At 39.4% G+C, this 13,154-nt stretch overlaps 1 protein-coding gene across 1 annotated transcript in view; it reads right to left on the minus strand.

Annotated features, from left to right (window-relative positions):
• Znf699 (zinc finger protein 699) overlaps window positions 1–13,154 on the minus strand; it is a 14,194-nt gene continuing 1,040 nt past the window's right edge. The window contains exons 3-7 of the mRNA XM_047530445.1: window positions 10,845–10,916; window positions 9,121–9,247; window positions 4,505–4,615; window positions 3,740–3,923; window positions 1–2,496 (exon numbers count right to left, since the gene is read on the minus strand). Of these exons, the coding sequence (XP_047386401.1) occupies window positions 1,056–2,496; window positions 3,740–3,923; window positions 4,505–4,615; window positions 9,121–9,247; window positions 10,845–10,916 (1,935 nt within the window). The 3' untranslated portion in view covers window positions 1–1,055. The remainder of the gene's footprint in view (window positions 2,497–3,739; window positions 3,924–4,504; window positions 4,616–9,120; window positions 9,248–10,844; window positions 10,917–13,154) is intronic.

Raw genomic sequence — 13,154 nt, forward strand, 5'->3', positions numbered from 1 at the left:
CCCGTGGCACATTGTGATTGGGCAAAAAGTTTATAAAATGTATGGGTATTCCTGCAATAAACGAGTTTGCAGGCTGCTCGCCACAAGCCTGCTTCTACCCAACTCCTGGAGTCTGGGTCTTGCCTCTGCGGCCCTTACTTGTGCTTGAGCTAGCCTGGCACCCCTACAAGATGAGACCATCCTCTTTCAAGGCCTTTGTACTAATTAATTTCTACTAAAATTTTGTATTACACATGAAAAGTTTTGATAGTAAACACTGATATTCTCAAAAGCAGTAGGTGCTCTTAGTTTAAGGATGAGGGGGACATTATTGGGTAGACAAGTTTCAGTATCCAGACCCAAAAAAAGGAAAGAAAGAAAGAAAGAAAAGAAAGTGCCCATACTATGCGTACAAATTTAGAGAGCAATGGAAATTAAGTAGGTGGGGAAAAAAAGACCAATCTCCTGCCTGCAAACCAACAACAAAATGTACTTCAGTCAGACTCAATGGTACATGCCTGCACTCCCAGATACTTAAGAGTCTAAGGCAGGAGTCCAGGAGTTCCAGGCCTGGACAACATAGCCAGACCCTGTCTCAGAGGGGAAGTACACATGTACAAACACACACACACTCACACACACACACACACGTGCATGCACAATCTTCCAAGAGTCCAAAAGACTGTAATGGAAATAACATTTACATCTCAGCCAAAGAAAGTCACCTCATACTCAAAAGTATGTGATATGAGCTAAAACAGGAAATGTATCACCTTAAATCTTCCTATTAGAAAACGCTGGAAATCAATGATCCTGTAGTAAAAGTCCCCTTTAATGAGACACTGATCTTCTTTTCTAGTTTGAATTTTAACTTTTCTTATACACAATACGTGATGTTCAAAATCTAAAGGCTTTATCATATAGTTTACAAACACAGTTTCTCTCTCCTCAAGTCTTCAAAATGATGCATGATAATCTCCTAATTTCTCACATTCATAGAGTGTCTCCTAGTATGAGACTTCACAACTTGATTGGGTTCAGAAAAAGCCTTGCAGAGATTCCCATACTCCTTATTTTTATATGTTGTCCCTAGTGTGAATTTTCATGTGTCTTCGAAAGTAGGCTGGACAAATAAAGGCTTTCCCACAGTCCTTACATTCATATGGTTTCTCTCCAGTGTGGCTTCTCACATGTCTTCGAAAGGATGAGGGACAGCTGAAGGCTTTTCCACACTCCAGACATTCAAAGGGTTTTTCTCCAGTGTGCATTCTTGCATGTACAGTAAGGTATGAAGAATGTCGAAATGACTTCCCACATTCCTTACATTCATAGGGTTTTTCCCCCGTGTGGGTTCTCATGTGAATACTAAGGGCTGAGAAATAAATAAAAGCTTTTCCACATTTCTTACATTCATAAGGTTTCTCTCCAGTGTGAGTTCTTCTATGTACTATAAGATGGGAGGAACTTATGAAGGCTTTCCCACATTCCTTACACTCATAAGGCTTCTCTCCACTGTGAGTTCTTAGGTGTTCAGTGAGGGATGAGGAACGACTAAAGGCCTTCCCACACTCCTTACATTCATATTGCACTTTACCAGCATGATCCCTCACGTGTGCTTTAAAGGATGAGGGACAACTGAAGGCCTTCCCACATTCCTTACATTCATAGGGTTTCTCTCTACTTTGATTTTTCACATGTGTGTTCAGGGACGTAGGAAGGTAGAAGGCTTTTCCACATTCCAGACATTCATAGGGTTTCTCTCCAGTGTGTTTTCTCATGTGGATGCTTAGGGAGGAGGGACAATTATAGGCTTTCCCACATTCCTTACATTTATAGGGTTTCTCTCCAGTGTGTGTCCTCACATGTACAGTGAGTTTTGAGGATTCACTGAAGGCTTTCCCACACTCTTTACATTCATAAGGCTTCTCTCCAGTGTGAATTCTTAGATGTATTATAAGATGAGAGGAGGAGCTAAAGGCCTTCCCACATTCCTTACATTCATAGGGCTTATCTCCACTGTGAATTCTTTTGTGTTTAGAGAGTGATGAGGAACAACTAAAGGCCTTCCCACATTCCTTACATTCATAGGGCTTATCTCCACTGTGAATTCTTCTGTGTTCTGTGAGGTATGAAGAACTACTGAAGTTCTTCCCACATTCCTTACATTCATAGTTTGCCTTTTCGCTGTGAATCTTCATGTGTGCCCTGAACAAGGAGGAGCAACTGAAGGCTTTCATACATTCCTTACATTCATACGGTTTCTCTTCAGTGGGAGTTTTCATATGCTTCTTAAAACAAGCAAGAAAATGGAAGGCTTTCCCACATTCCTTACACTGATAGGGTTTGTTTCCAGCATGAGATCTGGTGTGATTCTCAAGGGATGAATGGGACAGGAAGGCCTTGCCACACTCATGGCATTCAAAGGATCTGACTTCAGTACTTCTCTTGAGCATAAGATTTGGAATTTGTCCACGTTGATTTTCTTCATTGTATTCACAGATGTTCTCCACCATATGACTTTTAAAAGTAAAAGACAGGTTATTAGTAATAAAATTTAACATTTTCAGTAAATGTGTATGATTTCTGCCCCATCAACTTGTAAGCTAAAATTTCTCAAGAAGGGTCTCCCACAGCCAATATTGTCACTGCATTTTTTATTCATATGATTTTTATTTTTTTAATACTTTATTTATTTTTATATAGGGCTGAGGATCAAATCCAGGGCCTCACACATGCTAGGCAAGCACTCCACCAGTGAGCTACAGCCCCAAATTACATGATTTTTCTGATAAATCTCTGTCAATCCAATCTTTGTGTCAAACATTCAACATCTCAGTCTCACTTGTAGGAAAAACTATCTAGATAAAATTCTTTGTAAAAGCACTGTTGGCATCAGATCTGCTATTTTGCTGCCGCCATTTTTCTGTCTCCCCCACATCACTTTACAACCCAGATTGTTAGCCCACGAACTTCCTCATCAGTCATTGGTCCATTGTTATTAGCCAGTGAAATTCCACTACTTAAGAACAGCTCCCCCACCATTTTCTCTCTCCCTCCTCCTCACTTTCATGCTCTCTCCTCCTCACTCTTGTGCACGCTCACACACTCTCTCTCTCTCTCTCACACCCTGCAGGGAGACACTCTGCCTGTCCACTTAATAAAATCTCTTGCATGAGTTCCCACATCTGGAGTGGTTTCTGGGTGTTTTCAAGTACTTTTGTTGTTGTTGTTTTGAATTTGCATCCTTTTATTTCTTTTTTTTTTAATTTAATTTTATTTTTTCATTTGTACTTGTTCTAATTAGTTATACATGACAGTAGAATGCATTTTGACACACCACATACAAATGGAGTATAAATTCTCATTCTTATGGTTGTACATGATGTAGAGTTACACCAGTCATGTAATCATATATGCACACGGGGTAATAATGTCCAATTCATTCTACTGTAATTCTGACCCCCATACTCCCTTCCCCTCCCTCCACTCCCCTCTGTTTAATCCAAATACCTGTAGCCCCAACTCCCTTATTATGAATTAGCATTCATATATCAGAGAAAACATTTGGCCTTTGGTTCTTAGGGATTGGCTTATTTCACTTAGCATGATACTCACCAGTTCTATCCATTTTCCGGCAAATGCCATAATTTCATTCTTCTAAAAGCACAATTTTTTACCTAGGTTTATGGTCAAGATATGTTTTTTAAATCTCAAGATTCTTTCCTGAGGCACTACCTGCTCTCACATGAAGGGCACTCACCTTAAACATCTCTCATGGCTTTTGTTCCAATCATCCACACCAGGGGAGTCCTGGTCTTCGTGTAAAAGAGAGGAGCAAGATTCATTTCTTTTGAATCTCACCATATTCTGTTCATTGGATATTTTTTCTCCATTGCTATCTTGAGGAGCAACTAATTCATTAGTATTAAGTAGAGACTCAAAACCTGAAACAAAAAAGTAAAACAAAATAAAGGTACCTATAAGCAAAAGACTTTTAGAAGAATGGCTGTTTCAGGACTTCACTATTAATAGGCACAAGGGTCAAAATGATAAATAGTTCACTAAAAAAATTTCCATGAAGCCTGGCATGTTGATGCATGCTTGTAATCCCAGCAACTTGGGAGGCTGAGGTGGGAGGTTCCCAAGTTTAAGGACAGCCTCAGCAACTTAGACCCTGTCTCAAAATAAAAATAAAAAGGATAAAAGATACAGTTCAGTGGGAAAGCACTCCTGGGTTCCCCGGTGCTGAAAAAAAAAAAAAAAAAAGTTCTAAGAAGAATGACAGTGATGGTAACATGAGTAGAAAATTATTAGGAGAGGAAAACAGAAAGGATAAAATGCACATACCAAATACAAACTTAAAAAGAGCAAATATGAAGGCCTTTGCCAAGAACAAGGAAAGTATGAGAGGACAGATAAAAAGTCAAAATAGTCATCTAAGTCATCTGTGGATAATGAGTCTCCTCAGACAAACAAATTTTTGCTTGTTTCTATCTGATTTTTTTCACCTCCCAGGGATTCTTGCCTTTCTGGTGCCGCTCCATACTGATGCCCTGGATAAGTCCTATCTTCATCATTTGCAGTTCCTCCTCTTGTTCCCACTGGGAGATCAGATTGGGTGTGAGTAGTGGGTACCCTGCACAGGAGGAAAGGAATATTATAAGGGAAAGCAATGAAGAATCACAAGCATCTTTCCTTAAGATAGGGTCAAACTTTGTTCTGATACTCTAAAGACAGACAAGGATGAGTTTAACTGAAACAAAGTAGCAAATCCATTTAAAAAAAAAAAAGAAGAAGCAAAGGAGGGAGGAGGAGAAAGAAAGAAAAAAAAAAGCAGAGAAAGTGAAAGAAAAGGCAGAGATGTGGGAATAACTGATCTGAGTCAGGCATGGGGACACACACCTATAATCCCAGTGACTTGGGAGGCTGAGGCTGGAGGATCATGAAGTCAAGGGCAACCTCAGCAACTTAGCAAGATCCTACCTCAAAGTAAAGAAAAAAAAGTTTTAAATGACTAGGGATGTAGCCCCCTAGGTTCAATTCCCAGCACAAAAAGAAAAAAGAAAGAAAAAACCAATCCATATTCACAGTATTATTAGCTGATCTAACACAGCCAGAACATTTTGTTTTCCTGGTAAACACAAACAATCTCACAGAATACTTTGATACCATGATACAATGCAACAAAATAACAGCACTAGATAATTCTGTCTAAATAAGAAAAAAAAAAATGTACCTGGCACCCACAAAATATTCAACCCTAGAACTGCCTCTGCTTCATGTCTGCATCCCATCTAAAGTGACCACTTGTGCATCAGGTTGAACAGGGTTCCACCAAAAAAAGTCATGTCCAAATATATCAGTGGAACAGTAGAGAACCAGACACAGATCCACACAAGTAGAGTTAGCCCTCTATATCTGTGAATTCAAGCAACCATGGATGAAAATACTAGAGGAAAAAATTACATCTGTATTGAACGTGTACTTTTTTTGTCCTTTTCTACAAACCAATACAGTACAATAAGTAAATACGAATAAGATAGGATAAGTAGTAAAACAGGCAGACAGTTAAGAAAATGCATGTCCCCCCCAAAAAAAGAGAAACTTTAAATGAAGAGACTACTCCACACAATTAACCTGTAGAAACATTTCAAACATTACAGCCAACTCTTTGTCCCATGTGACAAGAAAAGGAAGGTAGAGCGGAGGTGAGCGAAGACCACAGACTCAAGAGCTCACTAATCAGAATGTTACAGGCTGAACCAATAGCCTTGGCACTTTTCCAAGACCTGATTAGCACAGATATTGATGGATGCCCCAGTAGCTATATAAGTCCCTAGACTAGTTCACATAAGTGGGAACCTACTATTAGGTCCTCTTCTCACCCCCTGAGAGTTCTGCTTCTTTTCTTTTTACTTAAATAAATACTACACCTTTTACTCCTACCTTCTGTTATCTGTGGAGTTTAGTCTTCAAATCTGTGAGACAAGAACCTGGGAAAAAACTTAGCAGCCAGCTGCTGGGATCTGCTGCAGTATTTGGGGGTACAGTCTGCCACTGAGAGCTTCAACACACTGCTCAGTAATAGTGAAGAAAATAAGGTTCTGCCAGCTGTGTGTGACCTATGGAGCTGACCAGGCAGGCATTTCCCTGCTGTGATTAGCTGCAACACTAAAATGGGCTCTAAGCTGCAGAGGCCTGTGACTTAGCTTCCCCATATGAGAAAAAACATTTGACCCTTGGCTTTCTCTATGTGGCTTATTTCACTTAACGTGATGTTCTCAATTTCCATCCGTTTACCAGCAAATGCCATAATTTCAGTCTTCTTTATGGCTGAATAAAAATCCATGTGTCTACATACTCTATTTTCTTCATCCATTCATCTGTTGACAGGAACATGGGTTGGTTCTATAACTTGGCTATTGTGAATTGCACTGCTATAAACCTTGATGTGACTGTATAACTACTGTATGCTGTTTTTAGTTTTTTTTGTTTTTGTTTTTGTTTTTGTTTTTGGATAAATACCAAGCAGTGAGAAGAAAACTGGGTCATAGGATGGTTCCATTCCTCCAAAGTGGTTATACAATTTGCAGTTCCAACAACAATGTATGATGTACCTTTTTCCCCACATCCCCATCAGTGTTTATTATTATTTCTATTCTTGATGATTGCCATTCTAACTGGAATGAGATGGAATTTCTATGTAGTTTTGATGTGCATTTTTCTGACTACTAGGGATGTTGAACATTTTTTTCATACATTGTTGACCATCTGCATTTCTTCTTTTGAGAAATCTATTTAGTCTTTTTGCCCATTTATTGATTGGGTTATTTGTTTTTTGTTTGTTTTTGTTGTTTTGGTGTTGAGTTTTTTTAGTTCATTATATGTTCTGGATGTTAATCCCCTGTCAGAGGAATAGCTGGAAAAGATTTTTTCTCATTCCATAGGCTCTCTCTTCACACTCAGTCATTTCCTTTGCTGTGTTACACAAAGAATTCTTGAAGATTAATAATAAGAGAACACACAACCCCCTAAAAATCTCGGCCAAAGACCTAAACAAATACCTAACCAAAGACATACAGATGGCAAGTAAACATATTAAAATATGTTCTACAATATAAGTAATCCAGGAATAACAAGTGAAAACAGTGACACACCACTACACACTTATTTGAACAGCCAAAATCCAGAACATGGACAATGTCAGATGTTGGCAAAAATGTAGAGAAACAGAACTCTCATTCATTATTGGTGATATAGCTACTTTGGAAAATAATCTGGTGATTTCTTATAAAATTAAAAATACTCTTACTATGTGATCCAGCAACTAAATAGCGTTCCTTGGTATTCACCCAAGGAGTCAAAAATTGCACACAAAAGGAGTCAAAAATTGCACACAAAAGGCTACACATGTTTATGAGAAAATAATTCATACTTGCCAAAACCAGAAAGCATCCAAGATATCCTTTACTAAATAGGATGATAAATAAACTGTGGCACATCCATACAATAGAATGTTATTCAGCACTAAAAGGAAAATCATAAAAAGACATGGAGGAATCTTAAATCAAGTGAAGTAAGCCAATCTGAACAAGCTACATACTATACAAATTCCAACTATATGACATTCTGCAAAATATAAAAGTATAGAGATGATATAAAGATCAGTGGCTGCTAAAGGGTTAAGGGAAAGTAAGGGATAAAATGGAAGCACATAAAAAACTTTTAGGACAGGAAACTACTCTGTATATTACTATAATGGTACATGTCATGGTATATCTGCCCAAAGCCATACAATGTACAACACCACAAATGAACCTTAATATAGGCTATGAACTCCAGCTGATGATGATGTGTCAATGTAGCTTCATCAATTGTAAATTAAACATGGACCATTCTGGTGGAAGATGTTCACAGGGAAAGAGGCTGGCTGTGTTGTAAGGGCAGTGGTTATTAGAAATCTCTCTACCTTCCAGTCAATTTTGCTTTGAAACTGAAACTGCTCTAAAAACTAAAGCCTATTAAGCTGGGGTGTGGTGGTGCACACCTATAACTCCAGCTACTCAGGAGGTTGAGGCAAGAAGATCCCAAGTTTGACACCGACGTGGGCAATTCAGCAAGACCTTTCCGCAAAATAAAAAATAAAAAAGAGCTGGGGATTTAGTCAGTGGTAGAGAGCCCCTGGGTTAAATTCTCAGTACCACATAAATATATACATAAATACATACATTTTTTTAAAACCTATTTTTAAAATGTTCACCCACACTCAGAATGTGGCCTTATAGGGAAACAAGGTCTTTGTCAATATAGTCAAGTTAAGATGAGGGTATTCTGGGTTAAGGCGGACCCTGAATCCAAAGACCGATGTCCCTATACAGAGAGAGATTAGAAACATGTACGCAGGGATGGCAGAGGCAGAGACTGAGTGATGCACCTATAAACCAAGAAACACCAAGCACTGCCAGCAACCACTAGAAACTAGGAAGAGACAGGGAGGGATTTTTTTCCTAAGAGCCTTTAGAAAGAATATAGCTCTGCTGACACCTTGATTTTACACTCCCACACACCAGAAATAAGAATAAATTTCTGCGCTTTTTACCCAGTAGTCTGTGGCACTTGTTCACACAAGGCCTAAGGAACTAATACAATCGACCCCACAGACTAATCTCCAAATCATCCAACCAAAGCACAAATCCTCCAATAGCTACTTTCTAATGCCCTCTTACTAAGATGCCCTACACTCCCCATGGGGTACATTCTCCCATGATACACTGCAAAATAAACCCACTTGTTTAACTTATGGGTGTGATCCTGGTGACCTCTGAGTAAAGGGCATTCACAGCAGTACAATCCTAAAGGTCTCACACCACAACTCTCCCTGTGCCCCAGAGTGACCCCTCAGTGCCCACACTTGCAACACTTAATGAGCCTCAAGGCTTTCAACCACAAAAAGAAAAAGGAAAAAACAATGTTCATTTTCATGACGAAGCCTCCAGACTGTGAGCACCCTGCAGTCTGTGACCACGTCTGTCTTATTTACCAACACACACCCATTCCTCAGTCCAAATCCTGGAACAAGGTCAACCAGTGAGATAAAATTGTTTTCTAAACCACTATGTGAACTAATGTTGCTCATCTTACCTAGTGAGGCCAGGTTCTGGAAGGTTTCCAGCATCACATCTCTGTAGAGGCTCCTCTGAGCAAGATCCAGCAAAGCCCACTCCTGCTGAGTGAAGTCCACAGCCACATCCTCAAAGGTCACCAAGTCCTAAAAGATGCCACAAATTCTGTTCAGATAGGTACAACTCCTCCAGTGTGTGCAAGAGGATGGGTGAGGCTGACAGCACTGGGGACCTCAGAATCAATTCAAGGAAGTTCAGAAGATTCTGTGGTCTCCCAGAATCTATGTTAGGACCCAGTCAGCAGATCTCTTTCCTTTCCACCCACGTAAACTTTGTAACTGAACAAATTTTGTCTAAAAGTCAAAATATTTCTAAAATACTAAATTAGTCTCTCTGCAGTTGATGGCAATGATATGAGAAAAAAAACATCCAAGTGATTTTCCTACAATCCTGCACAGAGCACTGGACACCAGGTGTGTGGGTAATTTTCCCACCTACATCAAGCAATTTTCCACGGACACTAGCTGGGTTTCCTAATATTCAATAAAATTCTGACTCTATTTACATGGACCACTTCATCCCATGGGTTGAAGGCTCAGTCCCACAAAAATGTCCCACACTTACAACAATCACAATTAGTAGGTGGTCACTGATACTTCTGACCAAATGCCTACGTATCAGGGTACTCACTACACTCTCCTTGAGTTGGGTAATAGCTGGGATGGCTTACAGAACCTAAGGAAACACTTCCTCAAGCCTGTGATTTGTAATAAATATAGAGAAATACCCATATAAAGAAATATATATGGCACGGCATGGTAGGAAACACTGCATGCCTATCGGAGTGCCTCGTTCCAGGAACCTCTACATATTCAGCAATCCAGAAGCCCCCTGAGCTCACTCTTTCTGGGTTCTCACAGAGGCTTCACTAGAAAGTATAACTGCCTAAATCACTGGCCACTGATGATCAACTTAACCTTCAGTACCTCTCCCCGCAACCTTGAAGTTGGGGGATAGGGTTGAGAGTCAATCATACCTTAGTTCTTTGGACCAGCAGTGATTCTGAGGCTATCTATCCTAGTCACTAGTCCTCTTACTAGCATACAAAGCCACTCTTATCACTCCAGACATTCCAAAGGTTTTAGGAACTCTATGCCAGAATATGGGATCAAGGCCACATGTTGTACAATATCATATTATTCCTTATTCAGAAATTTTTTCTTATTCAGGAATAACTTCACCTGCTACTTTATTCCTATTACAGCATTCAGCACAACATCAAACACAGGTTTAAATCTTGATGAGGTTTTAAAGAATGAAACACACTGAGGGAATGGGAACTTTTCCTTTTTCCCCCCTCACAATCCTGAGAGGCCCAGGAGCCTGCACATCTTTCAAGTCACGCCCACAGCTGGCTCTGTTTTGTAGTATTGTAGGCCAGGGCTCAACAAACTATAGCACATGTCCTAATTCCAGTCTGGCACCTACTTGTGTAAACAAAGTTTTATTGCAACACAATATGGTTTATATACCCAACACAAAGGGTTTATGTACTCTGTATGAATGATTTTGTATTAAAATGATGGAGTTTCCTTGTAATAGAAATTCTATGGCCTTCGAAACCTAAAATTCTTACCATATGATCCCAAAAAGAAGCAGTTTGCTAACCTCTGCTCTAAAATAGCAGCAGGATATCAAATGAAATGGAAATAGTCTTTTGGAGCAATTATACCTTTTACTTACCTGTATCATACTTTTCTGAAACCCAGCAGTTCTTTTCTCCTCCATGTCACCTTCATGAAGAAAAACAAAACACTGAGAAGTTACAGGAAGACAGAAGCTGACATGAGAATCCAGTCCTCCAGATACTGTAGTACATCAAATACCAGTAACAATCCTCAAAACACACACCAAGACTCCCAAGTAAACACAAACTGAACCTGTTTTGTAAAGCTGGAGCAAACTTATCTCCCCTAGAGATACAAAACAACACTCTCATCCTTGCCAATGATACAGAAAAGGTTAATAGTAACATTGTATTAGTAAATTAACTCAAGTCTTAAGAACATCTGGCTGTCAATTTGCCCATGATAACAAAAAGCATAAAATGTATCAAGCAGTACCTTCAACCCTAAAAACATATATTCCCTGACTCATATCCAAGAAAGCACTAATTTATTTATACACTAGACTTCTGGGGGCTCCTTGCCCAACATTTCTTACTTGCATACCATTTCACAGGCTAACAGGCATTACTGCTAAGCCCTGAACACTGCTCTCACCCCCATCCAATGGGCTCCTCAAAACCTACTTTCTGAGAAAAAGCATCAAGCCATTTGTTTTGGTTTGAATCTGGAATGTCCTCCAAAGCCTCATGTGTTGAAGATTTGGTCTCTAATGCAGCATTGTTCAGAGGTGGGGCTTTGGGGAGTGACTAGATTATACAGGCTCTGACTTCATCTGTGGATTAATCCATTTGATGGATTAAGAATTTGAATGGACTACTGGGAGATGGCAGGAACTGCAGAAGGTGGAACCTAAAAGGGATGAGAAAGAGGAAAAGGAAGAGGTAGTGGAGGTGGTGGTGGTGGTGGTGATTGTAGTGGTGCAGGAAGAGGAAGAAGAAAATTTCATTGTATCCAGTCATTAAAAGAAAAAGAATCCATACTTCAAACATGCACAAGGAAACAGAAGTCGCCAATTGTTTTAAAGGCAGGTTCACTAAATAAGTAGTGTGAAAGAGTAGAGACCACCTTACAAAAAGAAAAAGGTAGAGACCCTCTGATATAAAACAAATATATCTAGTTAAGATTGACCAAACCAAAATGGGTGCAAATAAAATCACTGAGTTGTGCTGACTGTGGTAAATACAAGGACAGTACCCAAGATAAAATAGTGTGGCCATGAGTTAAGGACATTGTGACCATTTGTGTGAAGCAACCCATCCCTCCGGAGGCCCCAGAAGCTGCCGGTTTCAGATATGGGTAGTCTAGCTCCCCGGTTTAGCCCGCCCTGCTAACCTGCCAGGTGCTGCCTAAAATAGATAAACTAAAGCTTGCTGTTTGCATTCCATGAGAAAAAGAAAAAAAGATCACTATTGTGAGCCTGCTAAGATTTTTTTTGCCTATGATCACTGCCACTGCAGCTCCTTCCTAGTTGGAGTGGTGGTCCTGACGCATCAGCCTGTTTTTTGTTCTCTTTCCCCAAAATAAACTTTTTTCCTACTTTAGTTTCTGGTGGTCTCACTAGGGGTTGATAACCAGACCCCACAACAGTAGGAAATTCATATTTCCAATGTAGAAGGGGAAACTATTTTCCTGCGAATCTCCAAGATCAGAAGGGTACAACTAAAAAAATATGCCAGGCCACAAAGTACAAATAATATGAAAATATTGGTAACACTTGAGAAATGAACAATAAGAATAAATCACAAATGGATTTCATCCTAGGAATGAAGGATGCTTAAAAACTGAAGCACTGGGGCTCAGGGTACAGTGCCTGACTAGCATGCATGAGGCACTGGGTTCAATTCCAGCACCACAAAAACAAAATAAACAAATATTGAGTAACCGATTAATGAAATTCACAACATGTATAATAAGATTATTTGGAACATTCCCTTACACACAAAACAGTGGCTAATCTATTTCAATATACACTGGTAATAATAATTTAGACCACTAGAAAGGAAAATATTTTATTATGTTAAAAATGCAAACATCCTATTTAATAGTGAAATACTAGATTAATTTTGTCTGAAATCAGGAACAAGGCAAGAAATTATATGCTAGTCTCCATTCCACTGGGAGTCCTGGCAAGTGTAGTAATTAGAACAAAAATCGGAAAATACAAAGATTTAAGAGAAAAAGTTCAAACTGGCACATTTTCTGTGCGAAATTTAAAGAATCTATAGATAGGTGACCAAAATGTATCTTTTATCCCCCCTGCATTTTGCGGTACTGGGGATTGAACCCAGGGGAGCTCTACCACTAAAGTACATCCTCGACCTTTTAATTTTCTGTTTGGAGACAGGACCTGCCTAGATTTCGCAGG

Source organism: Sciurus carolinensis, chromosome 17 (genome assembly GCF_902686445.1).
Source record: "Sciurus carolinensis chromosome 17, mSciCar1.2, whole genome shotgun sequence".
In the NCBI taxonomy this organism is placed as follows: domain Eukaryota; kingdom Metazoa; phylum Chordata; class Mammalia; order Rodentia; family Sciuridae; genus Sciurus; species Sciurus carolinensis.